Here is a 27,706-nt window from a genome sequence, read left to right as displayed (position 1 = left end):
GAGCTCTCATAGCGGTTGCCAGAACACAAGGTATCGCAGTAGCACCTTACCTTATCTTGTTACAGGCACCATCTTTTCATCTAGCAAGGGAGCACTCGGAATTCCATTTAAGTCCTTCTTTGGTCACATGGATGGAAGATAAACTTGGAAAAGAGTTCTCTTACTCCACATACTAGGGTGAATTTTCTTGGTACAGTTATAGACCCAGTATCTATGAAGATCTTTCTAACGGATCAGAGACGTTGCAGGCTTACAGCTTGCCCTACAGGCCATCCTAAGTCCTTCGGTGGCCCAGTGTATGGAGGTGATTGGCCTCATGGTGTCTTGTATGGACATCATTCCATCTCAGACCCTTACAATTATGCATGCTGAGACAATGGAATGGCGACCATTCAGACCTCTCCCAACAGATAAATACTGGACAGCCTGTCAAGAGATTTGCTCTCTTGGTGGCTCTGTCAAGATCACCTATCCCAAGGCATGTGCTTCTTGAGACTGTTCTGGGAGATTGTGACTACGGACGCAAGTCTATCCGGCTGGGGAAGCCGCTTGCGGTGCCAGGAAGGCACAGGGTCTGCGGACAAAGGAGTCCACGTTGCCGATATATATCTTGGAACTTTGGGCAATATTCAATGTCTGAAAGCTTTGGCCCCTTCTGGGTTTGCCCCAGTATATCAGATTCCAATTGGACAATATCATTGCAAGCGATGAGAGGTTTCTCAGATCCTGGAATAAGCACAGACCCACAACTGTATGCTGTCAGTGATCCACATTCCGGGTGTGGACAACTAGGAAGCAGACTTCCTCAGGAAGCAATATATTCACCCTGGGAATGGTCTCTCCACCCGAGGTAATTGCAGAGATATGCTCCAGATGGGGGATGCCGGAGATAGACTTCATGGCCTCTTGTCTAAATGCTAAACTAACCAGGTATCGGTCGAGATCGAGGGATCCATAATGCAGAACTAATAGATTCTCTAGCGGTTCCCTGGAGGTTCAAACTCCTATCTATTTCCTCCTTTACCTCTTCTCCCCCATGTTGTGGCTCGGATCAAGCAGCAGCGAGCTCCAGTGATTCTAATTGCTCCATCCTGGCCGCAAAGGACTTGGTTTGCAGATCTGGTGGGGATGTTCTCATCGCCTCCATGGAGGTTACCCTGTTACAGGTCCATTCCTACATCAAAATCTAGATTCTCTGAGGCTGACAGTGTGGAGATTGAATGCTTAGTCTTCCAAGAGAGGTTTCTCTGAAAGTGTTATTGACACTGATTCAAACAAGTAAGCCGGGTACTCGACTAATCTACCATAAGGTGTGGCGGACTAATCTGCATTGGTGTGAAGAGCGTGGTTTTTCTTGGCATAAGGTTAAGGTTGCCTGAATTTTATCCTTTCTCCAGGATGGACTGGAGAAGGGTCTATCTGCTAGTTCCCTGAAGGGACAGCTATCGGCCCTGTTGGTGTTGCTGCACAAGAGAATGGCTGATCTTCCGGATGTGCAGTCCTTTAACCCTTTGAGTGCTAAGCTAAATTTAATATTTTTCTGTTTTTTACTATTTTCATAAAACATTTTTTTTTATTTTTTCCCCAGATCCCCAAGGCTAATACCATTGGAAAGGTTAGGAGATTACCTTTCCAATGATGGGTCTTGGGGGTCTGTAGCTGTTTAGATCCCTGAGATACAGGTTTCTAAGCAGCATGCCCCCTTTCCCTATACTTTGTATTGACAATTTTAAATAAAGTTGTGCGGTGACGTCACTGCACGTAACGGGAAGCCCCGGCGGTGCCTGTCACTATGCAGGCCCGATCGCCGGGGTAGGAGCTGGTGGGGGCCCCCAGATGGCATAAAAGGTAGTTGAGTGCTAATGACGGCTCTGAGCACTCAAGGGGTTAAGGCCATGACTAGGATCAGGCCTGTGTTTGGAAGGGTGGCTCTACTTTGAATTCTCAACCTTGTTCTTTGTGTGTTGCTGCAGGCTCTGTTTGAGCCAATGCATACTCTTGACATTAAACTGTTATTCTAGAAGTTTCTGTTGGCTATTGCCTCTGCTCGCAGGGTCTTGGAGATTTCTGCCTTGCAATGTGATTCCCCCTTACCTTTGTTATTCACGCTGATAAGGTGGTTTTACGTACTAAGTTAGGTTTCCTTCCTAAGGTGGTGTCAGATTGGAACATTAATCAAGATATTGTTGTTCCTTCCTTGTGTACCAATCCTCCTTCGGTGAAGGAACGTTTGCTTCACAATCTAGATGTGGTTTGTGCCTTGAAATGTTACCTTCAGGCTACTAAGGAGTTCAGACAATCTTCATCTTTGTTTGTCACCTATGCAGGTAAACCTAGGGGTCAGAAGGCCACTAGGTCTTCCTTGTCTTTCTGGTTGAGGAGTGTCATCAGCCCCCTAGCTTATGAGACAGCACGACAGCAGCCTCCTGATAGGATTACGGCTCATTCCACTAGAGCAGTAGCTTCTTTCTGGGCTTTTAAAAAAGAGGCCTCTATGGAGCAGATTTGTAAGGTGGCTACCTGATCCTCCTTATATACTTTTTCTAAATTGTAAAAGTTTGATGAGTTTGCTTCACTTTTTTGGTTCTAAGTGAGGTCAGAAATCTTCTGCTGGTTCTTTCGCTTCTTGGATAAACCTTTTGATTCATGAAGCTTATTTTAAGGCCGGTAAGACCCCTCCTAATCTGATTACTGCTCATTCTACTAGATCAGGTTGCTACTTCTTGGGTTTTCAAGAATGAGGCTTCTGTTGACCAAATTTGCATGGCAGCTACAGTACATGTTGATGTTTTCGCTTCTTCTTAGGCAGCTGTTGGTAAAAAGGTCCTTCAGGCTGTTGTTTCTGTGCAATTTTACATGTTTTTTTTTTAAGTGCATGTAAAAAAAAAAAATAAAAAAAAAAGGAAAATATTTGTACTTTCTTTTTAGGGTTGGGGATTTAGTTTCCTAAAGATGTTTTATCCCACTCTATCATTTTATTACTCGTGGACTCAACAGCTTTGGTATTGGTTCCCAAGAGTAATGTATTGTGGAGTCTTACCACCTTTTATGAAAGAACCTAATTTAGGCTTAACTAATAAATTCATTTCGTTCATTGTGGTAAAAGTCCACGAGATCCCACCTTGGTGATGGTTTTTATGTTGTATCACTCTTCCCCCCCCCCCCCCATTATGTGATAGTAGCCTCCTGAGTATATCTTCCTGAATCCACAATAGATATTAGGCAAGGATGCTTTATGCTTCTTGTATATTTTTACTATATCTGTTTCCTGTGTTTGCTTAATGGAGGATTTACTGCTAACACTTGTAACACTTGCTTTCATATGGTAGTGTTACTGATATGGTTCCACATGATAAAGAAAACCAGTGTGTTATGTATCTATAAATCAATTTATTTACACTTCATATAGAACTGTAATGTCAAGCACTACTTGGCATAAAATCTGCCACCTGTCAAACTTTTAATTTGATATTAGCCTGTTTATTATTGAGAATTGTTACCCATTTACTGAATCACTTAAAAATGATGCAGTATATATATATATATGTAAAATGGACTAGAAAATCACATGATCTTTTCTATGTAAAAATGGAAAATGTTACCTCCATTTCCTCAGTAGGCACATCCATTTGAAGAGGAAATTAAGCATCCAATCCAGATGCTTGTCATGGGACTTGCAAGGCACAGTTTCTGACGTGTGTTTATCTGACTTCCTTCTCTGTTCAAGGAACTTTGCTATAAGCTCTCACATGATCATGGTGAAATCCAAGAAATTATTGCAAAATCCCACATGATCAAAAATGAAGTATAGTGTGAATTCAGTAATGATGATGAATGTTAATTGTTCAGAGAGCAGTTGCTTAGTCTAAATAAATAAAAAAAAATCCAGCTATACGTCACAAACCGTTTTTCTTTCTTACAGTTGCATCAATGGTAAATATGAATTAGTTGAGTAACGTTGTTATAATAGTCTACTGCATGCTCTGTTGCTTAGAATGTGAAATATTGACTGTTAATATCCTATTTTGTATCCTTTAACAAAAGATATTCATAGATTATAACACTATTAAGATTACACCCGCGTGGCTCTGCCATGAACATTTTGTTTTCATAGTTACATGCTTAGTGAGAGAGTTCACATGTATTCATTTCATTTTCCCAGGTGAGGAGGAGGATAAAAACAGCTCAGATTCTGAAACTGATTCAGAATCTGCAAAGAGGCCACGCTACAGACACAGACTGCTGCGGCACAAGCTGAGCTTAAGTGATGGAGAATCAGGGGAAGAAAAAGATAAAGAAAAGTCTAAGAGCTCAAAGGATGTAAAACGCAAATCCAGACGAAATGGTAATTTTTGCATATGTATATGAATATACTGTAGGTGCAAATCATATGTTGTACCTATTTGGCCAAACTAGAATAAGTTAAAGGGACATAAGATAATTGCTTGGTGCAATAGATTATGACAAATACTTTAACACTTATTAGAAGAATATCTGCAATCTTAGTATGAACAAATACTTGAGAATATTTTAAATCAAATTCTACACACACACACACACACATACATATACATACACATACACACACATATATACATACACACACACACGTGTGTGTGTGTAGAATTTGATTTAAAATATCAAAAAGGCGGCTTGCACTCTCTTTTCAAATGTGTCTTAATCAAACAGGTGACGTTTTGGGGTATTTTCCCCTTCTTCAGACCTGAAGTATTGGGAAATAATTCACCTGGCCACCATGGGGCAGCAAAGACACCCCACACCAAAGTATTAAAGGGATAGTAAAGTCCAAATTAAAGTTTCATGATTCATATAGGGCATGTCATTTTAAACAACTTTTTAATTTACTTTTATCAAATTTGCTTTGTTTTCTTGGTTTTAGTTGAAATCATAACCTAGGTAAGCTCATATGCTAATTTCTAAGCACTTGAATGCTAGAGGACGTTCATGTTTTTCATATAAATAACATTGTGCTCATGCACGTGGAGTTATTTAAGAGTCAACACTAAATGCCTGAAATTCAAGTCTGTCAAAAGATCTGAGATAAGGAGGCAGTATGCAGAAGATTAGATACAAGGTAAATACAGAGGTAAAATTATATTTCTATAAGTGTTGGTTATGCAAAACTAGGGAATGGTAAATAAAGAGATTATATATATATTTTTAAACAATAACATTTTTGGTATTTACTATCCTTTTTAAAAACTTTGAGATGGTAATATAAAATGGTATATCGTATGTTTAAAAAAAAACACCTCTGCAATATACTTTCATTATTTTGTCACATTTTTTGTAATTCCATTCTGAAATTGTGAGCTTTTTAGTTCCTGTTAGAAATGGAAGTGCACACACAGCATTAACTGCGCACTCTAGTGTCCCTAATTGCAGAGAGAGCAATCTAAGTTACAACATGGCAGCTCTCATTGTTTAATGGACACTAAATCTTTACACTTATTTCTCTTGTAAGATGTATCGAGTCCACGGATTCATCCATACTTGTGGGATATTCTCCTTCCCTACAGGAAGTGGCAAAGAGAGCACCCACAGCAGAGCTGTCTATATAGCACCTCCCTTAGCTCCACCCTCCAGTCATTCTCTTTGCCGGCTCTAACAATAATGGAAGGGTAAAGAGATTGTGGTGACAAAATATTAGTTTTTATTTCTTCAAGCAAGAGTTTATTTTAAATGGTACCGATGTGTACTATTTACTCTCAAGCAGAAAAGAAATGAAGATTTCTGCATGGAGGATGATGATCTTAGCATTTGGTAACTAAGATCCATTGCTGTTCCCACAGAGGCTGAACAGTACAGGAAACTTCAGCTTAGCAACGGTTTTGCAGTCTCTACTGCACTGAGGTAAGTTCAGTCGATTTTTCTAGAAAGACAGGATATTTCAAGAAAAGGGCTGACATTATCCCCATGAGGGGGATGGGTAAGCTTTAATCAAACACTTATGGTAGTATTATAAGCTTGCATAAGGGCTAAGTTAATGCTGGTTGACACTTATGTTTAAAATAGACGTTTTTGATTTGAGAAAAACTTTTTTTTGGGACTTTTATTTAGGGGTTCATTTGGCTTATATTGGAAGGTTTTTATACCACATGGAGGTGTTAATTTAAGATCCCTCAGACATCGTGTATGAGGTGGGCAGGGCCTACTTTCGCGACTTAGTTGCGCATTTGTTTTTACTTCTGGATAGCAAGCTTCAACACAGGAGGGTCCTGAAGCAGTTTTGGAGCCAAAAGGAAGCTTTATTCCCCCAATTTCAACCCCTAAGGGCAGGTAGGCGCCACAGCAGAGCTGTGGCAAGGTGCTGACTGTATATTTCCGGATTTTTAGACTTTTGTCAATCCGGTTTGTTAACTAAGGGGTTAATATCATTCTTACTAGTGGTGCAACCTTACTAAGGCTTACTAAATATACTGTAAAAAGATTGTAAGATTTGTGACATTTTTAAGCAGTTTTGCAGAAAGTGTACATGTTTTTTTCTCTTAAAGGCACAGTACCGTTTTTTGAAATTGTTTTATTTCATTAAATAAAGTGTTCTCCAAGCTTGCTTGTTGCATTACTAGCCTGTTTAACATGTCTGACATCAAGGAAAATCCTTGTTCAATGTGTTTAGAAGCCATTGTGGAACCCCCTCTTAGAATGTGTCCCACTTGCACTGATATGTCTATAAATTATAAAGAGCATATTTTAGCACTTAAAAATAATGCCATAGATGATTCTCAGACAGAAGGGAATGAGGGTTTGCTATCTAGCTCTCCCCAAGTGTCACAACCTTTAACGCCCGCACAAGTGACGCCAAGTACCTCTATTGCGTCAAATTCATTTACTTTACAAGACATGGCCACAGTTATGAATACAACCCTCACTGAGGTTTTATCTAACTGCCTGGTTTGCAAGGAAAGCGTGACAGCTCTGGGTTAAGAACAAATGCTGTGCCGTCTGACGCTTTAGTAGCCGTATCTGATATACCCTCACAATGTTCTGAGGTAGGGATAAGGGATTTGTTATCTGAGGGAGAAATTTCTGATTCCGGAAAGACGCTCCCGTAAAGACAGATTCTGATATGACGGCCTTTAAATTTAAGCTTGAACACCTCCGCTTATTGCTCAGGGAGGTATTAGCGACTCTAGATGATTTTGACCCTATAGTGGTCCCAGAGAAATATTGTAAAATGGACAAATACTTAGGGACTGGAAAAACATCAGTGTAAACCGGAACCTCTAAGAGGATTGTGAATATTGTTACTAAGGAGTGGGATAGACCAGGTATTCCGTTCACTCCCCCTCCTGTTTTTAAGAAAATGTTTCCCATATCTGACACCATGCGGGACTTGTGGCAGTCAGTTCCTAAGGTGGAGGGAGCTGTTTCTACTCTGGCTAAGCATACAACTATACCTATCGAAGACAGTTGTGCTTTCAAAGATCCTATGGATAAAAAATTAGAGGGTCTCCTGAAGAAAATTTTTGTTCATCAAGGTTTTCTTCTCCAACCTATTGCATGCATTGTTCCTGTAACTACTGCAGCTGCTTTCTGGTTTGGGGCTCTAGAAGAGGCTCTTCAGATGGAGACTCCATTAGAGGAGATTATGGACAGAATTAAGGCCCTTAAGTTGGCTAATTCTTTTATTACAGATGCCGCTTTCCAACTGGCTAAATTAGCAGCAAAGAATTCAGGTTTTGCCATTTTAGTACGCCGAGTGTTATGGCTTAAGTCCTGGTCTGCGGATGTGTCATCAAAATCGAAACATTTGAACATCCCTTTCAAAGGAAAGACCCTATTCGGGCCTGAACTGAAAGAGATTATTTCAGACATCACTGGAGGGAAAGGCCATGCCCTCCCTCAGGATAAAACAAATAAAATGAGGACCAAACAAAATAATTTTCATTCCTTTCGGAACTTCAATGGTAGTCTCGCTTCAGCTTCCTCTGCTGCAAAGCAAGAGGGGAATTTTGGCCAATCCAAATCAGTCTGGAGACCTAACCAGGCTTGGAACAAGGGTAAACAGGCCAAGAAGCCTGCAGCTGCCTCTAAGACAGCATGAAGGGGTAGCCCCCGATCCGGGACTAGATCTAGTAGGGGGCAGACTCTCTCTCTTCGCTCAGGCTTGGGCAAGAGATGTTCACGATTCCTGGGCTTTAGAAATTGTGTCCCAGGGATATCTTCTGGACTTCAAAGACTCCTCCCCAAGGGGGAGATTTCACATTTCTCAATTGTCTGCAAACCAGACAAAAAGAGGTGTTCTTACGCTGTGTAGAAGACCTACATACCATGGGAGTGATCTGCCCAGTTCCAAAAGAGGAACAATTGCTAGGGTTTTACTCAAACCTGTTTGTGGTTCCCAAAAAAGAGGGAACTTTGAGACCAATCTTGGATCTCAAAATTCTAAACAAATTCCTAAGAGTACCATCATTCAAGATGGAGACTATTCGGACCATTCTACCAATGATCCAGGAGGGTCAATATATGACTACCGTGGAATTACAGGATGCGTATCTACACATCCCTATTCACAGAGATCATCATCAATTCCTCAGATTTGCCTTTATGGACAGGCATTTCCAGTTTGTGGCCCTTCCCTTCGGGTTGGCCACTGCTCCCAGAATTTTCACAAAAGTGCTAGGGTCCCTTTTGGCATTGCTAAGGCCGCGGGGCATAGCAGTGGGACATCTTAGTTCAGGCGTCGACTTTCCAACTAGCCAAGTCTCACACAGACATCGTGTTGGCTTTTCTGAGATCTCACGGGTGGAAGGTGAATGTAAAGAGTTCTCTCTTCCCTCTCACAAGAGTTTCCTTCCTAGGGACTCTGATAGACTTGTTAGAAATGAAAATATTTCTGACGGAGGTCAGAAAATCAAAACTCTTAACCACTTGCCGAGCTCTTCATTCCATTCCTTGGCCATCAGTGGCTCAGTGCATGGAGGTAATCGGGGTCAGGGTAGCGGCAATGGACATAGTTCCTTTTGCCCGCCTACACCTCAGACCACTGCAACTATGCATGCTCAAACAGTGGAATGGGGATTATGCAGATTTATCTCCTCAAATAAATCTGGGCCAGGAGACCAGAGATTCTCTTCTCTGGTGGTTGTCTCAGGACCACCTGTCTCAGGGAATGTGTTTCCGCAGGCCAGAGTGGCTCATAGTAACGACAGACGCCAACCTACTAGGCTGGGGTGCAGTCTGGAACTCCCTGAAAGCACAGGGCTTATGGTCTCAGGAGGAAACTCTCCTCCCGATAAACATTCTAGAACTGAGAGCGATATTCAATGCGCTTCAGGCGTGGCCTCAGCTTGCTGCGGCCAAATTCATCAGATTTCAGTCAGACAACATCACGACTGTAGCTTATATCAATCATCAAGGAGGAACACGGAGTTCTCTAGCGATGATGGAGGTAACCAAAATAATCCGATGGGCGGATGATCACTCTTGCCATCTCTCAGCAATCCATATCCCAGGAGTAGAGAACTGGGAGGCGGATTTCCTAAGTCGTCAGACTTTTCATCCTGGGGAGTGGGAGCTCCATCTGGAGGTATTTGCCCAGCTGATTCAGCTATGGGGCACACCAGAATTGGATCTGATGGCGTCCCGACAGAATGCCAAACTTCCTCTTTATGGGTCCAGGTCCCGGGATCCCCAGGCGGTGTTGATAGATGCTCTAGCAGCGCCTTGGTCCTTCAATCTGGCCTATGTGTTTCCACCGTTTCCTCTCCTTCCTCGTCTGGTTGCCAGAATCAAGCAGGAGAGGGCGTCGGTGATTCTAATAGCGCCTGCGTGGCCACGCAGGACTTGGTATGCAGACCTAGTGGACATGTCATCCATTCCACCATGGACTCTGCCAATGAGGCAGGACCTTCTACTTCAAGGTCCTTTCAAACATCCAAATCTAATTTCTCTGCGTCTGACTGCTTGGAGATTGAACGCCTAATTCTATCTAAGCGTGGTTTCTCTGAGTCGGTTATCGATACCCTGATTCAGGCTAGAAAGCCTGTCACCAGGAAAATCTACCATAAGATTTGGCAAAAATATCTTTGTTGGTGCGAATCCAAGGGTTACTCATGGAGTAAGATTAGGATTCCCAGGATATTGTCCTTTCTCCAAGAAGGATTGGAGAAAGGATTATCAGCTAGTTCCTTAAAAGGACAGATATCTGCTTTGTCTATTCTTTTACACAAACGTCTGGCAGAGGTACCAGACGTTCAAGCGTTTAGTCAGGCTTTAGTCAGAATCAAGCCTGTTTATAGACCTGTGGCTCCGCCATGGAGTCTGAATTTAGTTCTTTCAGTTCTGCAAGGGGTTCCGTTTGAACCTTTACATTCCATAGATATTAAACTTTTATCTTGGAAAGTTTTTTGTTTTTGGTAGCTATCTCTTCTGCTCGAAGAGTTTCAGAGTTAACTGCTTTACAGTGTGACTCACCTTATTTGGTGTAACACTCAGATAAGGTAGTTTTGCGTACCAAACCCGGTTTTCTTCCTAAGGTTGTGTCTAATAAGAATATTAATCAGGAAATTGTTGTTCCTTCTTTGTCCTAATCCTTCTTCGAAGAAGGAACGTCTGTTACACAATCTTGATGTGGTTCGTGCTTTAAAGTTCTATTTACAAGCAACTAAGGATTTCAGACAAACAACTTCATTGTTTGTCATCTATTCTGGTAAGAGGAGAGGTCAGAAGGCGACTGCTACCTCTTTCCTTTTGGCTGAAAAGCATCATCCGTCTGGCCTATGAGACTGCTGGCCAGCAGCCTCCCGAAACAATTACTGCTCATTCTACCAGAGCAGTGGCTTCCACATAGGCTTTTAAAAATGAGGCTTCTGTTGAACAGATTTGTAAGGCAGCGACTTGGTCTTCGCTGCATACTTTTTCCAAATTTTCCAAATTCGATACTTTTGCTTCTTCGGAGGCTATTTTTGGGAGAAAGGTTTTACAAGCAGTGGTGCCTTCCGTTTAAGGTACCTGTCTTGTTCCCTCCCTTCATCCGTGTCCTAAAGCTTTGGTATTGGTATCCCACAAGTAAAGGATGAATCCGTGGACTGGATACACCTTACAAGAGAAAACAGAATTTATGCTTACCAGATAAATTACTTTCTCTTGTGGTGTATCCAGTCCACGGCCCGCCCTGGCTATTACGTCAGGTAGATTTTTTTTGTTTAAACTACAGTCACCACTGCACCCTATGGTTTCTCCTTTTTCTTCCTAACCTCCGGTCGAATGACTGGGGGGTGGAGCTAGAGGGGGAGCTATATGGACAGCTCTGCTGTGTGCTCTCTTCCTGTTAGGAAGGAGAATATCCCACAAGTAAAGGACTGGATACACCACAAGAGAAAGTAATTTATCAGGTAAGCATAAATTCTGTTTTTTTTTTCTCTTCAATACCTCCCTTAATTATTCGTGGACTTGTGTATTCTTTACCATGCGTTCTTTCCCACCTAAATGAAAGAAAACATAATTTATACTTACCTGATAAATTAATTTCATTCATGGTTGCGAGAGTCCACGAGCCCCCACCATTTTCTTGTTTGATTTGTTTTAAGCACATATTTATTCTCTGTTCCTTTTTGTCTCTTATTCCTTTTTAACTTCACTACTTGCCTAAACGTTAGACTGGAGTATGTGGGAGGGGTTTTGTGGGGCTCTTGGGGATTGGGAGACTTTGCCTCCTCCTGGTGGTGGGAATGTGGTTCACTCTTGCCACCATGAAAGAAATATATTTATCAGTTAAGTATAAATTATGTTTTTTGCTTTTAATTTCAGGTTAGAGCACATTCTTGTTTTGTTAAAGAAAATGTTAGGGTATTTTGGAGGGAGGTGGATGAGCTTGTATACTCCTAGGGCTAGTACTAAGGGTTTTGTTCTTTAACCCCTTAATGACCGCAGCACTTTTCCATTTTCTGTCCGTTTGGGACCAAGGTTATTTTTACATTGTTGCGGTGTTTGTGTTTAGCTGTAATTTTCCTCTTACTCATTTACTGTAACCACATATATTATATACCGTTTTTCTCGCCATTAAATTGACTTTCAAAAGATACCATAATTTTCATCATATCTTATAATTTACTATAAAAAAACATTATAAAATAATGAGGAAAAAATGGAAAAAAACACATTTTTTCTAACTTTGACCCCCAAAATCTGTTACACATCTACAACCACCAAAAAACACCCATGCTAAATAGTTTCTAAATTTTGTCCTGAGTTTAGAAATACCCAATGTTTACATGTTCTTTGCTTTTTTTGCAAGTTATAGGGCCATAAATACAAGTAGCACTTTCCTATTTCCAAACCACTTTTTTTCAAAATTAGCGCTAGTTACATTGGAACACTAATATCTTTCAGGAATCCCTGAATATCCATTGACATGTATATATTTTTTTTAAAGACATCCCAAAGTATTGATCTAGGCCCATTTTGGTATATTTCATGCCACCATTTCACCGCCAAATGCGATCAAATAAAAAAAATTGTTCACTTTTTCACAAATATTTTCACAAACTTTAGGTTTCTCACTGAAATTATTTACAAACAACTTATGCAATTATAGCATAAATGGTTGTAAATGCTTCTCTGGGATCCCCTTTGTTCAGAAATAGCAGACATATATGGCTTTGGCTTTGCTTTTTGGTAATTAGAAGGCTGCTAAATGCCCCTGCGCAAAATACGTGTATTATGCCCAGCAGTGAAGGGGTTAATTAGGGAGCATGTAGGGAGCTTCTAGGGTTAATTTTAGCTTTAGTGTAATGTAGTAGACAACCCCAAGTATTGATCTAGGCCCATTTTGGTATATTTCATGCCACCATTTCACCGCCAAATGCGATCAAATTAAAAAAAACGTTAATTTTTTCACAATTTTAGGTTTCTCACTGAAATTATTTACAAACAGCTTGTGCAATTATGGCACAAATGGTTGTAAATGCTTCTCTGGGATGCCCTTTGTTCAGAAATAGCAGACATATATGACTTTGGCGTTGCTTTTTGGTAATTAGAAAGTCGCTAAATGCTGCTGCGCATCACACGTGTATTATGGCTAGCAGTGAAGGGGTTAATTAGGTAGTGTGTAGGGAGCTTGGAGGGTTAATTTTAGCTTTAGTGTAGAGTTCAGCCTCCCACCTGACACATCCTACCCCCTGATCCCTCCCAAACAGCTCCCTTCCCTCCCCCACCCCACTATTGTCCCCGCCATCTTAAGTACTGGCAGAAAGTCTGCCAGTACTAAAATAAAAGATTTTTTTTTTTTTTTAAAGAAAAAAAAAAAAAAAAAGCATATTTACATTGCTGTGTTTAGGATCCCCCCTTAGCCCCCAACCTCCCTGATCCCCCCCAAAACAGCTCTCTAAGCCTCCCCCTCTGCCTTATTGGGGGCCATCTTGGGTACTGGCAGCTGTCTGCCAGTACCCAGTTTGCACAATTAAATGTTTATTTTTTTTATTTTTTTCTGTAGTGTAGCTTCCCCCCCCCCCCACGGACCAACCCCCACCACCTAAATAACGCCTAAGGTTTTTTTTTTTTTTTAAATTATTGGTCCCACTTTTATTTTGGGACACATTTTTTTCTGTAGTGCAGCGGTCCCCACCCGGTCCCTGCCCCGGCGCGCGCCCGCGCGCGCCCCCTCGTGCACGTGCGCGCGCCCGGACTTCCACGCCCCACGATCCCGCCCCCCTCCACATGACCAGGGCCATCGATGGCCGCCACCCACCTCCCACACCGGCTCCCACCCACCAACGATACCGGCCATCGATGTCCGGTGCAGAGAGGGCCACAGAGTGGCTCTCTCTGCATCGGATGGCCATCTAAGGTTATTGCAGGATGCCTCCATATCGAGGCATCACTGCAATAACCGGAAAGCAGCTGGAAGCGAGCAGGATCGCTTCCAGCTGCTTTCCACACCGAGGACGTGCAGGGTACGTCCTCAGGCGTTAACTGCCTTTTTTCTGAGGACGTACCCTGCACGTCCTCGGTCATTAAGGGGTTAAAGACGCACCTTAACCTTTTATCTTCCCTACAAATTAATCAGTTTATGGGCTGGTGTTTGAGTAGTACATTCCTTTGGTCCTTTTATAGAAATACATTTGCCTGGGTTTATATGCATAGAATATATCCATAATTGGCTGATGTAATTCTATAGCAACATAACAGAAATATCTTGTAAATAGGTGTTTACTTTCTCTTTTAAGCAGTAAATTGGCTACTAGATACCTTTTTTTACCTTTCTCTTGTTAAGTGTATCCAGTCCACGGATCATCCATTACTTGTGGGATATTCTCCTTCCCAACAGGAAGTTGCAAGAGGATCACCCACAGCAGAGCTGCTATATAGCTCCTCCCCTCACTGCCATATCCAGTCATTCTCTTGCAACTCTCAACTAAGATGGAGGTCGTAAGAGGACTGTGGTGTTTTATACTTAGTTTATTTCTTCAATCAAAAGTTTGTTATTTTTAAATGGTTCCGGAGTGTACTGTTTATCTCAGGCAGTATTTAGAAGAAGAATCTGCCTGCGTTTTCTATGATCTTAGCAGAAGTAACTAAGATCCTTTGCTGTTCTCACATATTCTGAGGAGTGAGGTAACTTCAGAGAGGGAATGGCGTGCAGGTTTTCCTGCAATAAGGTATGTGCAGTTAAAATATTTTTCTAGGGATGGAATTTGCTAGAAAATGCTGCTGATACCGAAGTAATGTAAGTAAAGCCTTAAATGCAGTGATAGCGACTGGTATCAGGCTTATTAATAGAGATACATATTCTTATAAAAGTGTATTTTAAAACGTTTGCTGGCATGTTTAATCATTTTTTACATATGTTTGGTGATAAAACTTATTGGGGCCTAGTTTTTTTCCACATGGCTGGCTTGAATTTTGCCTAGAAACAGTTCCCTGAGGCTTCCCACTGTTGTAATATGAGTGGGAGGGGGCTATTTTGGCATTTTTTTGCACAGCAAAAATTACATACACAGACATCCAGCTTCTTCCTGCATGATCCAGGACTTCTCTGAAGGGCTCAAAAGGCTTCAAAAGTCGTATTGAGGGAGGTAAAAAGCCACAGTAGAGCTTTGGCAGTTGTGACTGTTTAAAAAACGTTTTTGTCATTTGTTATTCCGTTTTTGGTATTAAGGGGTTAATCATCCATTTGCAAGTGGGTGCAATGCTCTGCTAACTTATTACATACACTGTAAAATTTTTGTTAGTTTAACTGCATTTTTTCACTGTTATTTCAAAATTTGGGAAAATTTGTGTTTCTTAAAGGCGCAGTAACTTTTTTTATATTGCTTGTAAACTTGTTTTAAAGTGTTCTCCAAGCTTGCTAGTCTCATTGCTAGTCTGTTTAAACATGTCTGACACAGAGGAACCTACTTGTTCATTATGTTTGAAAGCCATGGTGGAGCCCCATAGGAGAATGTGTACTAAATGTATTGATTTCACCTTAAACAGTAAAGATCAGTCTTTATCTATAAAAGAATTATCACCAGAGGGTTCTGTCGAGGGGGAAGTTATGTCGACTAACTCTCCCCACGTGTCAGACCCTTCGCCTCCCGCTCAGGGGGACGCACGCTAATATGGCGCCAATTACATCAGGGACGCCCATAGCGATTACCTTGCAGGACATGGCTGCAATCATGAATAATACCCTGTCAGAGGTATTATCTAGATTGCCTGAATTAAGAGGCAAGCGCGATAGCTCTGGGGTTAGGAGAGATACAGAGCGCGCAAATGCTGTTAGAGCCATGTCTGATACTGCGTCACAGTATGCAGAACATGAGGACGGAGAGCTTCAGTCTGTGGGTGACATCTCTGACTCGGGGAAACCTGATTCAGAGATTTCTCATTTTAAATTTAAGCTTGAGAACCTCTGTGTATTGCTTGGGGAGGTATTAGCTGCTCTGAATGACTGTAACACAGTTGCAATTCCAGAGAAATTGTGTAGGCTGGATAGATACTATGCGGTGCCGGTGTGTACTGACGTTTTTCCTATACCTAAAAGGCTTACAGAAATTATTAGCAAGGAGTGGGATAGACCCGGTGTGCCCTTTTCCCCACCACCTATATTTAGAAAAATGTTTCCAATAGACGCCACTACACGGGACTTATGGCAGACGGTCCCTAAGGTGGAGGGAGCAGTTTCTACTTTAGCAAAGCGTACCACTATCCCGGTTGAGGACAGTTGTGCTTTTTCAGATCCAATGGATAAAAAATTGGAGGGTTACCTTAAGAAAATGTTTATTCAACAAGGTTTTATTTTACAGCCCCTTACATGCATTGCGCCTGTCACTGCTGTGGTGGCATTCTGGTTGGAGGCCCTGGAAGAGGCCATCCAGACAGCTCTATTGAATGAAATTGACAAGCTTAGAACGCTTAAGCTAGCTAACTCATTTGTTTCTGATGCCATTGTTCATTTGACTAAACTAACGGCTAAGAATTCCGGATTCGCCATCCAGGCGCGTAGGGCGCTATGGCTTAAATCCTGGTCAGCTGACGTGACTTCAAAGTCTAAATTACTCAACATTCCTTTCAAGGGGCAGACCTTATTCGGGCCTGGCTTGAAGGAAATTATTGCTGACATTACTGGAGGCAAGGGTCATACCCTTCCCCAGGACAGGGCCAAATCAAAGGACAAACAGTCTAATTTTCGTGCCTTTCGAAATTTCAAGGCAGGAGCAGCATCAACTTCCTCCGCTTCAAAACAAGAGGGAACTGTTGCTTATTCCAGACAGGCCTGGAAACCTAACCAGTCCTGGAACAAGGGCAAGCAGGCCAGAAAGCCTTTGGCTGCCCCCAAGACAGCATGAAGGAACGGCCCCCTATCCGGAAACGGATCTAGTGGGGGGGCAGACTTTCTCTCTTCGATCAGGCGTGGGCAAGAGATGTTCAGGATCCCTGGGCGTTGGAGATCATATCTCAGGGATATCTTCTGGACTTCAAAGCTTCTCCTCCACAAGGGAGATTTCATCTTTCAAGGTTATCAGCAAACCAGATAAAGAAAGAGGCATTCCTAAGCTGTGTGCAAGACCTCCTAGTAATGGGAGTGATCCATCCAGTTCCGCGGACGGAACAAGGACAGGGATTTTATTCAAATCTGTTTGTGGTTCCCAAGAAAGAGGGAACCTTCAGACCAATCTTGGATCTAAAGATCTTAAACAAATTCCTCAGAGTTCCATCATTCAAAATGGAAACTATTCGGACCATCCTACCCATGATCCAAGCGGGTCAGTACATGACCACAGTGGACTTAAAGGATGCCTACCTTCACATACCGATTCACAAAGATCATCATCGGTTCCTAAGGTTTGCCTTTCTAGACAGGCATTACCAATTTGTAGCTCTTCCCTTCGGGTTGGCCACTGCCCCGAGAATTTTTACAAATGTTCTGGGCTCACTTCTGGCGATTCTAAGACCGCGAGGCATAGCGGTGGCTCCGTATCTAGACGACATCCTGATACAGGCGTCAAGCTTTCAAATTGCCAAGTCTCATACAGAGATAGTTCTGGCATTTCTGAGGTCGCATGGGTGGAAAGTGAACGTGGAAAAGAGTTCTCTATCACCACTCACAAGAGTCTCCTTCCTAGGGACTCTTATAGATTCTGTAGAGATGAAAATTTACCTGACTGAGTCCAGGTTATCAAAACTTCTAAATGCTTGCCGTGTCCTTCATTCCATTCCACGCCCGTCAGTGGCTCAGTGCATGGAAGTAATCGGCTTAATGGTAGCGGCAATGGACATATGCATCTCAGACCGCTGCAATTATGCATGCTAAGTCAGTGGAATGGGGATTACTCAGATTTGTCCCCTCTACTAAATCTGGATCAAGAGACCAGAAACTCTCTTCTCTGGTGGCTTTCTCAGGTCCATCTGTCCAAGGGTATGACCTTTCGCAGGCCAGATTGGACGATTGTAACAACAGATGCCAGCCTTCTAGGTTGGGGCGCAGTCTGGAACTCCCTGAAGGCTCAGGGATCGTGGACTCAGGAGGAGAAACTCCTCCCAATAAATATTTGGAGTTAAGAGCAATATTCAATGCTCTTCTAGCTTGGCCTCAGTTAGCAACACTGAGGTTCATCAGATTTCAGTCGGACAACATAACGACTGTGGCTTACATCAACCATCAAGGGGGAACCAGGAGTTCCCTAGCGATGTTAGAAGTCTCAAAGATAATTCGCTGGGCAGAGTCTCACTCTTGCCACCTGTCAGCGATCCAGGAGTAGAGAACTGGGAGGCGGATTTTCTAAGTCGTCAGACTTTTCATCCGGGGGAGTGGGAACTCCATCCAGAGGTGTTTGCTCAACTGGTCCATCGTTGGGGCAAACCAGAACTGGATCTCATGGCGTCTCGCCAGAACGCCAAGCTTCCTTGTTACGGATCCAGGTCCAGGGACCCGGGAGCAACGCTGATAGATGCTCTAGCAGCTCCTTGGTTCTTCAACCTGGCCTATGTGTTTCCACCGTTTCCTCTGCTTCCTCGACTGATTGCCAAAATCAAACAGGAGAGAGCATCGGTGATTCTGATAGCGCCTGCGTGGCCACGCAGGACCTGGTATGCAGATCTAGTGGACATGTCATCTCTTCCACCATGGACTCTGCCTTTGAGGCAGGACCTTCTAATACAAGGTCCTTTCAATCATCCAAATCTAATTTCTCTGAGACTGACTGCATGGAGATTGAACGTTTGATTCTATCAAGGCGTGGCTTCTCAGAGTCAGTCATTGATACCTTAATACAGGCTCGGAAGCCTGTCACCAGGAAAATCTACCATAAGATATGGCGTAAATATCTTTATTGGTGTGAATCCAAGAGTTACTCATGGAGTAAGGTTAGGATTCCTAGGATATTGTCCTTTCTCCAAGAGGGTTTGGACAAAGGCTTATCAGCTATTTCTTTAAAAGGACAGATCTCTGCTCTGTCTATTCTTTTGCACAAGCGTCTGGCAGAAGTTACAGACGTCCAGGCATTTTGTCATGCTTTGATTAGGATTAAGCCTGTGTTTAAAACTGTTTCTCCCCTGTGGAACTTAAACTTGGTTCTTAAAGTTCTTCAGGGAGTTCTGTTTGAACCCCTTCATTCCATTGATATTAAACTTTTATCTTGGAAAGTTCTGTTTTTGATGGCTATTTCCACGGCTCGAAGAGTCTGAGTTATCTGCCTTACATTGTGATTCTCCTTATCTGATCTTTCATTCAGACAAGGTAATTCTGCGTACCAAACCTGGGTTTTTACCTAAGGTGGTTTCTAACAGGAATATCAATCAAGAGATTGTTGTTCCATCATTGTGTCCTAATCCTTCTTCAAAGAAGGAACGTCTTTTGCATAATCTGGACGTAGTCCGTGCCTTGAAGTTTTACTTACAGGCTACTAAAGATTTTCGTCAAACATCTGCCCTGTTTTTCGTTTACTCTGGACAGAGGAGAGGTCAAAAAGCTTCGACAACCTCTCTCTCCTTTTGGCTTCGGAGCATAATACGCTTAGCCTATGAGACTGCTGGACAGCAGCCCCCTGAAAGGATTACAGCTCATTCTACTAGAGCTGTGGCTTCCACCTGGGCCTTTAAAAATGAGGCCTCTGTTGAACAGATTTGCAAGGCTGCTACTTGGTCTTCGCTTCACACCTTTTCAAAATTTTACAAATTTGACACTTTTGCTTCTTCGGAGGCTGTTTTTGGGAGAAAAGTTCTACAGGCAGTGGTTCCTTCCGTTTAAGTTCCTGCCTTGTCCCTCCCATCATCCGTGTACTTTAGCTTTGGTATTGGTATCCCACAAGTAATGGATGATCCGTGGACTGGATATACTTAACATAATTTATGCTTACCTGATAAATTTATTTCTCTTGTAGTGTATCCAGTCCACGGCCCGCCCTGTCCTTTTAAGGCGGGTCTAAATTTTAATTAAACTACATCACCACTGCACCCTATGGTTTCTCCTTTCTCGTCTTGTTTCGGTCGAATGACTGTATATGGCAGTAAGGGGAGGAGCTATATAGCAGCTCTGCTGTGGGTGATCCTCTTGCAACTTCCTGTTGGGAAGGAGAATATCCCACAAGTAATGGATGATCCGTGGACTGGATACACTACAAGAGAAATAAATTTATCAGGTAAGCATAAATTATGTTTTTCATCCTTAATTAGTTTTAGAGTTTGTTGATTGACAGTTAATGAGCTGGTATCTATTGTCCTGTTTGCCACTAATCTGTTAAACCTTCACTAATAATGATCATATTGCTTTTATACTAAACCAGTAGTATAGCATGTTGTCTTCCATTAAATTAACATGATCGTCAAGTAGTTAAACTATAGACATCTGTCACTCATTAATAAAGTAATTTAATTGTATATTTTTTTATGCTTGCACTGCTATTTTTTAATAAGTTATTAGAGTTAAAGGGACACTAAATCCAATGTTTAGTTCTTTAATGATTCAGATAGAGCATTCAATTTTAACCAACTTTCTAATTTACTCTTATTTTTTTCCATTCTCTTGCTATCTTTATTTAATATGCAGGAATGTAAAGCTTAGGAGCCGGACCATTTTTGGTTCAGAACCTGGGCTACGCTTGCTTTATTGGTGGCTAAATGTAGCCACCAATAAGCAAGCGTTATCTAGGGTATTGAACCTAAAATAGGCCAGCTCCTAAGGTTTACATTCCTGCTTTTTAAAATAAAGATAGCAAGAAAAAGAAGAAATATTTAATAGAAGTCAATTAGAAAGTTGCCTAAAATAGCATGCTCTATCTAAATCATGCAAGAAAAATTTTGGGTTTAGTATCCCTTTAAGAAATTATCTTTTAGCTTGGGAAATGTTTTGCAACCTGTGCAATTTATCAGCCTGATTCTTAAAATGATTAAGTACTTTGTTTTTAATCTTTTGTTCTATTAAATGAATGCAGCATAAGTTAACAATTTTTCATATAAAAAATATGGATTTCTTTTTTTCTTTAATTTAGTGAGCAGTGAGGGTTCTGATTCTGATTTCGAGGAATCTGGAGTTAGCGAAGAAGTTAGTGAAAGCGGTTCAGATGATCAGCGCCGCAGAACAAGGTTTGTGTTTTGTTTTTTTAAAGATGTTTTATCTTAGCACATTTAAATTTTTTTATCCTATCAATTAGTTTTTCTCTTGTTAAGTGTGTTCAGTCCACGGGTCATCTATTACTTATGGGATATATTCTCCTTCCCAACAGGAAGTTGCAAGAGGATCACCCAAGCAGAGCTGCTATATAGCTCCTCCCCTCACATGTCATATCCAGTCATTCTCTTGCAACCCTCAACAAAGGAGGTCGCGAGAGGAGTTGGAGTTTTTACTTAATTATTCTTCAATCAAAAGTTATTTTAAATGGCACCGGAGTGTGCTGTTTTTCTATCTCAGGCAGTATTTGGAAGAAGAATCTGCCTGCGTTTTTCTATGATCTTAGCAGGCGTAACTAAGATCCACTGGCTGTTCTCGACATTCTGAGGAGTGGGGTAACTTCAGAAAAGGGAATAGCATGCGGGGTCCCCCACAAATGAGGTATGTGCAGTACAATATTTTCTGGGAATGGAATTGACTAAGAAAACACTGCTGTTACCCACATGATGTAAGTACAGCCTTAAATGCAGTAGTAGCGACTGGTATCAGGCTGATAAATGTATGCGCAGTTGAGTTATTTTCTAGGGACTAGAATTTGACTGAAAAAATACTGTTAATACTGAAATAATGCTTAAGCCTTATCTGCAGTAGAAGCGACTGGTAGCAGGCTTAGTGATAACTTTGCATGACATTGAAAAAGTTTGTTTTTAAAACGTTTACTGGCATGTTATTCGTTTTGTGAGGTACTTTGGTGATAAATCCTTTTTGGGCATGATTTTTTTTTTCCACATGGCTAGTATTTTTCTGCATAGAAACCGTTATATCAGGTCTCCCACTGTTGTAATATGAGTGGGAGGGGCCTTTTTTTTAGCGCCTTGTTGCGCAGTTAAAATTCTAGCACAGTCTTCCTGTTTCTTCCTCCTTGATCCAGGACGTCTCTAGAGAGCTCAGGGGTTTCCAAAATTAGTTTTTGAGGGAGGTAATCAGTCACAGCAGACCTGTGACAGTGTGTTTGACTGTGATAAAAGCGTTAAATCTTAATTTGATATCCGTTTTTGGATATTGAGGGGTTAATCATCCTTTTGCTAATGGGTGCAATCCTCTGATAATTATTACATTTACCGTTAAGAATTGTTGACTATAACTGATTTAGTTCTTTGTTAATTCAACTGTGTTTTTTAAAAGCGCTGCAGCGTTTTTTATATTGCTTGTAAACTTATTGAAAGTAATTTCCAAGCTTGCTAGCTTCATTGCTAGTCTGTTTAAACATGTCTGATACAGAGAAATCTGCTTGTTCATTATGTTCAAAAGCCGATGTGGAGCCCAATAGAAATATGTGTACCAATTGTATTGATATTACTTTGAATAAAAGTCAATCTGTACCGATAAAGAAATTATCACCAGACAACGAGGGGGAAGTTATGCCGTCTAACTCTCCTCACGTGTCAGTACCTTCGTCTCCCGCTCGGGAGGTGCGTGAGATTGAGGTGCCAAGTACATCAAGGCACTTACAAATCACTTTACATGATATGGCTAATGTTATGAAAGAAGTATTATACAATATGCCCGAGTTAAGAGGCAAGCGCGATAGCTCTGGGTTAAGGACAGAGCGCGCCGATGACACGAGAGCCATGTCTGATACTGCGTCACAATTTGCAGAACATGAGGACTGAGAGCTTCATTCTGTGGGTGACGGTTCTGATTCGGGGAGACCGGATTCAGAAATTTCAAACTTTAAATTTAAGCTTGAGAACCTCCGCGTGTTGCTAGGGGAGGTGTTAGCGGCTCTGAATGATTGTGACACGGTGGCAATCCCAGAGAAATTATGTAGGCTGGATAAATACTATGCGGTACCGGTGTGTACTGACGTTTTTCCTATACCAAAAAGGCTTACAGAAATTATTAGCAAGGAGTGGGATAGACCTGGTGTGCCCTTTTCCCCTCCTCCGATATTTAGAAAAATGTTCCCAATAAACGCCGCCACACGAGACTTATGGCAGACGGTCCCTAAGGTGGAGGGAGCAGTTTCTACTTTAGCCAAGCGTACCACTATCCCGGTGGAGGATAGTTGTGCTTTCTCAGATCCAATGGATAAAAAATTAGAGGGTTACCTTAAGAAAATGTTTGTTCAACAAGGTTTTATATTACAGCCTCTTGCATGCATTGCGCCTGTCACTGCTGCAGCGGCATTCTGGTTTGAGTCTCTGGAAGAGGTGATTCGCACAGCACCATTGGATGAGACTTTGAGCAAGCTTAGAACGCTTAACTTAGCTAATGCGTTTGTTTCGGATGCCGTAGTGCATTTAACCAAACTCACGGCTAAGAATTCCGGATTCGTCATACAGGCGCGCAGAGCGCTATGGCTTAAATCCTGGTCAGCAGATGTAACTTCTAAATCTAAACTACTGAATATTCCTTTCAAAGGGCAGACCTTATTCGGGCCCGGCTTGAAGGAAATTATTGCTGACATTACTGGAGGTAAGGGCCACTCCCTTCCTCAGGACAGGGCCAAATCAAAGGCCAAACAGTCTAATTTTCGTGCCTTTCGTAATTTCAAGGCAGGAGCAGCATCAACTTCCTCCGCTCCAAAACAGGAAGGAACTACTGCTCGTTACAGACAAGGTTGGAAAGGCAACCAGTCATGGAACAAGGGCAAGCAGGCCAGAAAACCTACTTCCGCCCCTAAGACAGCATGAAGACAGGGCCCCCTTTCCGGAGACGGATCTAGTGGGGGGCAGACTTTCTCTCTTTGCCCAGGCTTGGGCAAGAGATGTACAGGATCCCTGGACGTTGGAGATTATATCTCAGGGATACCTTCTGGATTTCAAAACTTCTCCACAAGGGAGGTTTCATCTGTCAAGGTTATCAACAAACCTAGTAAAGAAAGAGGCATTTCTACAATGTGTACAAGACCTCTTAGTGATGGGAGTGATCCACCCAGTTCCGCGAACGGAACAAGGGCAAGGGTTTTACTCAAATCTGTTTGTGGTTCCCAAAAAAGAGGGAACCTTCAGACCAATCTTAGACTTAAAAATCTTAAACAAATTCCTAAGGGTTCCATCGTTCAAGATGGAAACCATTCGGACCATCCTACCCATGATCCAAGAGGGTCAATATATGACCACAGTGGACTTAAAGGATGCCTACCTTCACGTACCGATTCACAAAGATCATTATCGGTACCTAAGGTTTGCCTTTCTAGACAGGCATTACCAGTTTGTAGCTCTTCCCTTCGGGTTAGCTACGGCCCCGAGAATTTTTACAAAGATTCTGGGTTCGCTTCTGGCGGTACTAAGACCGCGAGGCATTGCGGTGGCTCCGTACCTAGACGACATTCTGATACAAGCGTCAAGTTTTCAAAATGCAAAGTCTCATACAGAGATAGTTCTAGCATTTCTGAGGTCGCATGGGTGGAAAGTGAACATGGAAAAGAGTTCTCTGTTTCCACTCACAAGGGTCCCCTTCCTAGGGACTCTTATCGATTCTGTAGAGATGAAGATTTACCTGACGGAGTCCAGGTTATCAAAAATTCTAAATGCTTGCCGTGTCCTTCATTCCATTCCAAGCCCATCAGTAGCTCAGTGCATGGAAGTAATCGGCTTAATGGTCGCGGCAATGGACATAGTGCCATTTGCGCGCCTGCATCTCAGACTGCCGCAATTATGCATGCTAAGTCAGTGGAATGGGGATTACTCAGATCTGTCCCCTTTACTGTATCTGGACCAGGAGACCAGGGATTCTCTTCTCTGATGGTTGTCTCGGGTTCATCTGTCCAAAGGAATGACCTTTCGCAGACCAGATTGGACGATTGTAACAGATGCCAGCTTACTAGGCTGGGGCGCAGTCTGGAACTCCCTAAAGGCTCAGGGATCGTGGACTCAGGAGGAGAAACTCCTTCCAATAAACATTCTGGAATTAAGTTCAATATTCAATGCTCTCCTAGCTTGGCCTCAGTTAGCAACACTGAGGTTCATCAGGTTTCAGTCGGACAACATCACGACTGTAGCTTACATCAATCATCAAGGAGGAACCAGGAGTTCCCTAGCGATGTTAGAAGTCTCAAAGATAATTCGCTGGGCAGAGTCTCACTCTTGCCACCTGTCAGCGATCTACATCCCAGGCATGGAGAACTGGGAGGCGGATTTTCTAAGTCGCCAGACTTTTCATCCAGGGGAGTGGGAACTTCATCCGGAGATATTTGCTCAACTAATTCTTCGTTGGGGCAAACCGGAACTGGATCTCATGGCATCTCGCCAGAATGCCAAGCTTCCGTGCTACGGATCCAGGTCCAGGGACCCGGGAGCGGTGCTGATAGATGCACTAGCAGCCCCTTGGGTTTTCAACATGGCTTATGTGTTTCCACCTTTTCCGTTACTGCCTCGACTGATTGCCAAGATCAAACAGGAGAGAGCATTGGTGATTCTGATAGCGCCTGCGTGGCCACGCAGGACCTGGTATGCAGACCTAGTGGACATGTCGTCCTGTCCACCATGGTCTCTTCCTCTGAGGCAGGACCTTCTAATTCAGGGTCCTTTCAACCATCCAAATCTAATTTCTCTGAGGCTGACTGCGTGGAGATTGAACGCTTGATTCTATCGAAGCGTGGTTTCTCGGAGTTGGTTATTGATACATTAATACAGGCTCGGAAACCTGTGAACAGAAAAATTTACCATAAGATATGGCGTAAATATTTATATTGGTGTGAATCCAAGAGTTACTCATGGAGTAAGGTTAAGATTCCTGGGATATTGTCTTTTCTACAAGAGGGTTTAGAAAAGGGCTTATCCGCTAGTTCACTAAAGGGACAGATTTCTGCTCTGTCTATTCTTTTACACAAGCGTCTGGCAGAGAATCCAGACGTCCAGGCTTTTTGTCAGGCTTTGGCCAGGATTAAGCCTGTGTTCAAGACTGTTGCTCCTCCGTGGAGCTTAAACTTGGTTCTTAAAGTTCTTCAGGGAGTTCCGTTTGAACCCTTCATTCCATTGATATTAAGCTTTTATCTTGGAAAGTTCTGTTTTTGATGGCTATTTCCTCGGCTTGAAGAGTCTCTGAGTTATCTGCCTTACATTGTGATCCTCCTTATCTGATCTTTCATTCAGACAAGGTAGTCTTGCGTACTAAACCTGGGTTTTTACCTAAGGTTTCTAACAGGAATATCAATCAAGAGATTGTTGTTCCATCATTATGTCCTAATCCTTCTTCAAAGAAGGAACGTCTTTTGCATAATCTAGACGTGGTCCGTGCCCTGAAGTTCTACTTACAGGCAACTAAAGATTTTCGGCAAACTTCTTCTCTGTTTGTCGTTTACTCTGGACAGAGGAGAGGTCAAAAGGCTTCGGCTACCTCTCTCTCTTTTTGGCTTCGTAGCATAATACGTTTAGCATATGAGACTGCTGGACAGCAGCCTCCTGAAAGAATTACAGCTCATTCCACTAGAGCTGTGGCTTCCACCTGGGCCTTTAAGAATGAGGCCTCTGTTGAACAGATTTGCAAGGCTGCAACTTGGTCTTCACTTCATACTTTTTACAAATTTTACAAATTTGACACTTTTGCTTCTTCGGAGGCTGTTTTTGGGAGAAAGGTTCTACAGGCAGTGGTTCCTTCTGTGTAATGTTCCTGCCTTGTCCCTCCCATCATCCGTGTACTTTAGCTTTGGTATTGGTATCCCATAAGTAATGGATGATCCGTGGACTGGATACACTTAACATAATTTATGCTTACCTGATAAATTTATTTTCTCCAACATAGGTGTGTCCGGTCCACGGCGTCATCCTTACTTGTGGGATATTCTCTTCCCCAACAGGAAATGGCAAAGAGCCCAGCAAAGCTGGTCACATGATCCCTCCTAGGCTCCGCCTACCCCAGTCATTCTCTTTGCCGTTGTACAGGCAACATCTCCACGGAGATGGCTTAGAGTTTTTTAGTGTTTAACTGTAGTTTTTATTATTCAATCAAGAGTTTGTTATTTTGAAATAGTGCTGGTATGTACTATTTACTCAGAAACAGAAAAGAGATGAAGATTTCTGTTTGTATGAGGAAAATGATTTTAGCAACCGTAACTAAAATCCATGGCTGTTCCACACAGGACTGTTGAGAGCAATTAACTTCAGTTGGGGGAACAGTGTGCAGTCTCTTGCTGCTTGAGGTATGACACATTCTAACAAGACGATGTAATGCTGGAAGCTGTCATTTTCCCTATGGGATCCGGTAAGCCATGTTTATTACGATGGTAAATAAGGGCTTCACAAGGGCTTATTAAGACTGTAGACTTTTCTGGGCTAAATCGATTCATTATCAACACATATTTAGCCTTGAGGAATCATTTTATCTGGGTATATTGATATTATAATATCGGCAGGCACTGTATTAGACACCTTATTTCTTAGGGGCTTTCCCAAAGCATAAGCAGAGCCTCATTTTCGCGCCGGTGTGGCGCACTTGTTTTGAGAAGCATGGCATGCAGTCGCATGTGAGAGGAGCTCTGATACTTAGAAAAGACTTTCTGAAGGCGTCATTTGGTATCGTATTCCCCTTTGGGTTTGGTTGGGTCTCAGCAAAGCAGATACCAGGGACTGTAAAGGGGTTAAAGTGTTAAAACGGCTCCGGTTCCGTTATTTTAAGGGTTAAAGCTTCCAAATTTGGTGTGCAATA

General features: G+C 42.3%; 1 protein-coding gene across 1 annotated transcript in view; it reads left to right on the top strand.

Annotated features, from left to right (window-relative positions):
• The window catches only part of ATRX (ATRX chromatin remodeler), a 783,199-nt gene that overhangs the window by 292,908 nt on the left and 462,585 nt on the right, over window positions 1-27,706 (top strand). The window contains exons 12-13 of the mRNA XM_053714433.1: window positions 4,163-4,345; window positions 20,937-21,030. Of these exons, the coding sequence (XP_053570408.1) occupies window positions 4,163-4,345; window positions 20,937-21,030 (277 nt within the window). The remainder of the gene's footprint in view (window positions 1-4,162; window positions 4,346-20,936; window positions 21,031-27,706) is intronic.

This window comes from Bombina bombina, chromosome 1 (genome assembly GCF_027579735.1).
Source record: "Bombina bombina isolate aBomBom1 chromosome 1, aBomBom1.pri, whole genome shotgun sequence".
NCBI lineage: Eukaryota > Metazoa > Chordata > Amphibia > Anura > Bombinatoridae > Bombina > Bombina bombina.
Note: the sequence above shows the minus strand (reverse complement) of the source record. Positions and strands in the feature narration are given on the sequence as shown.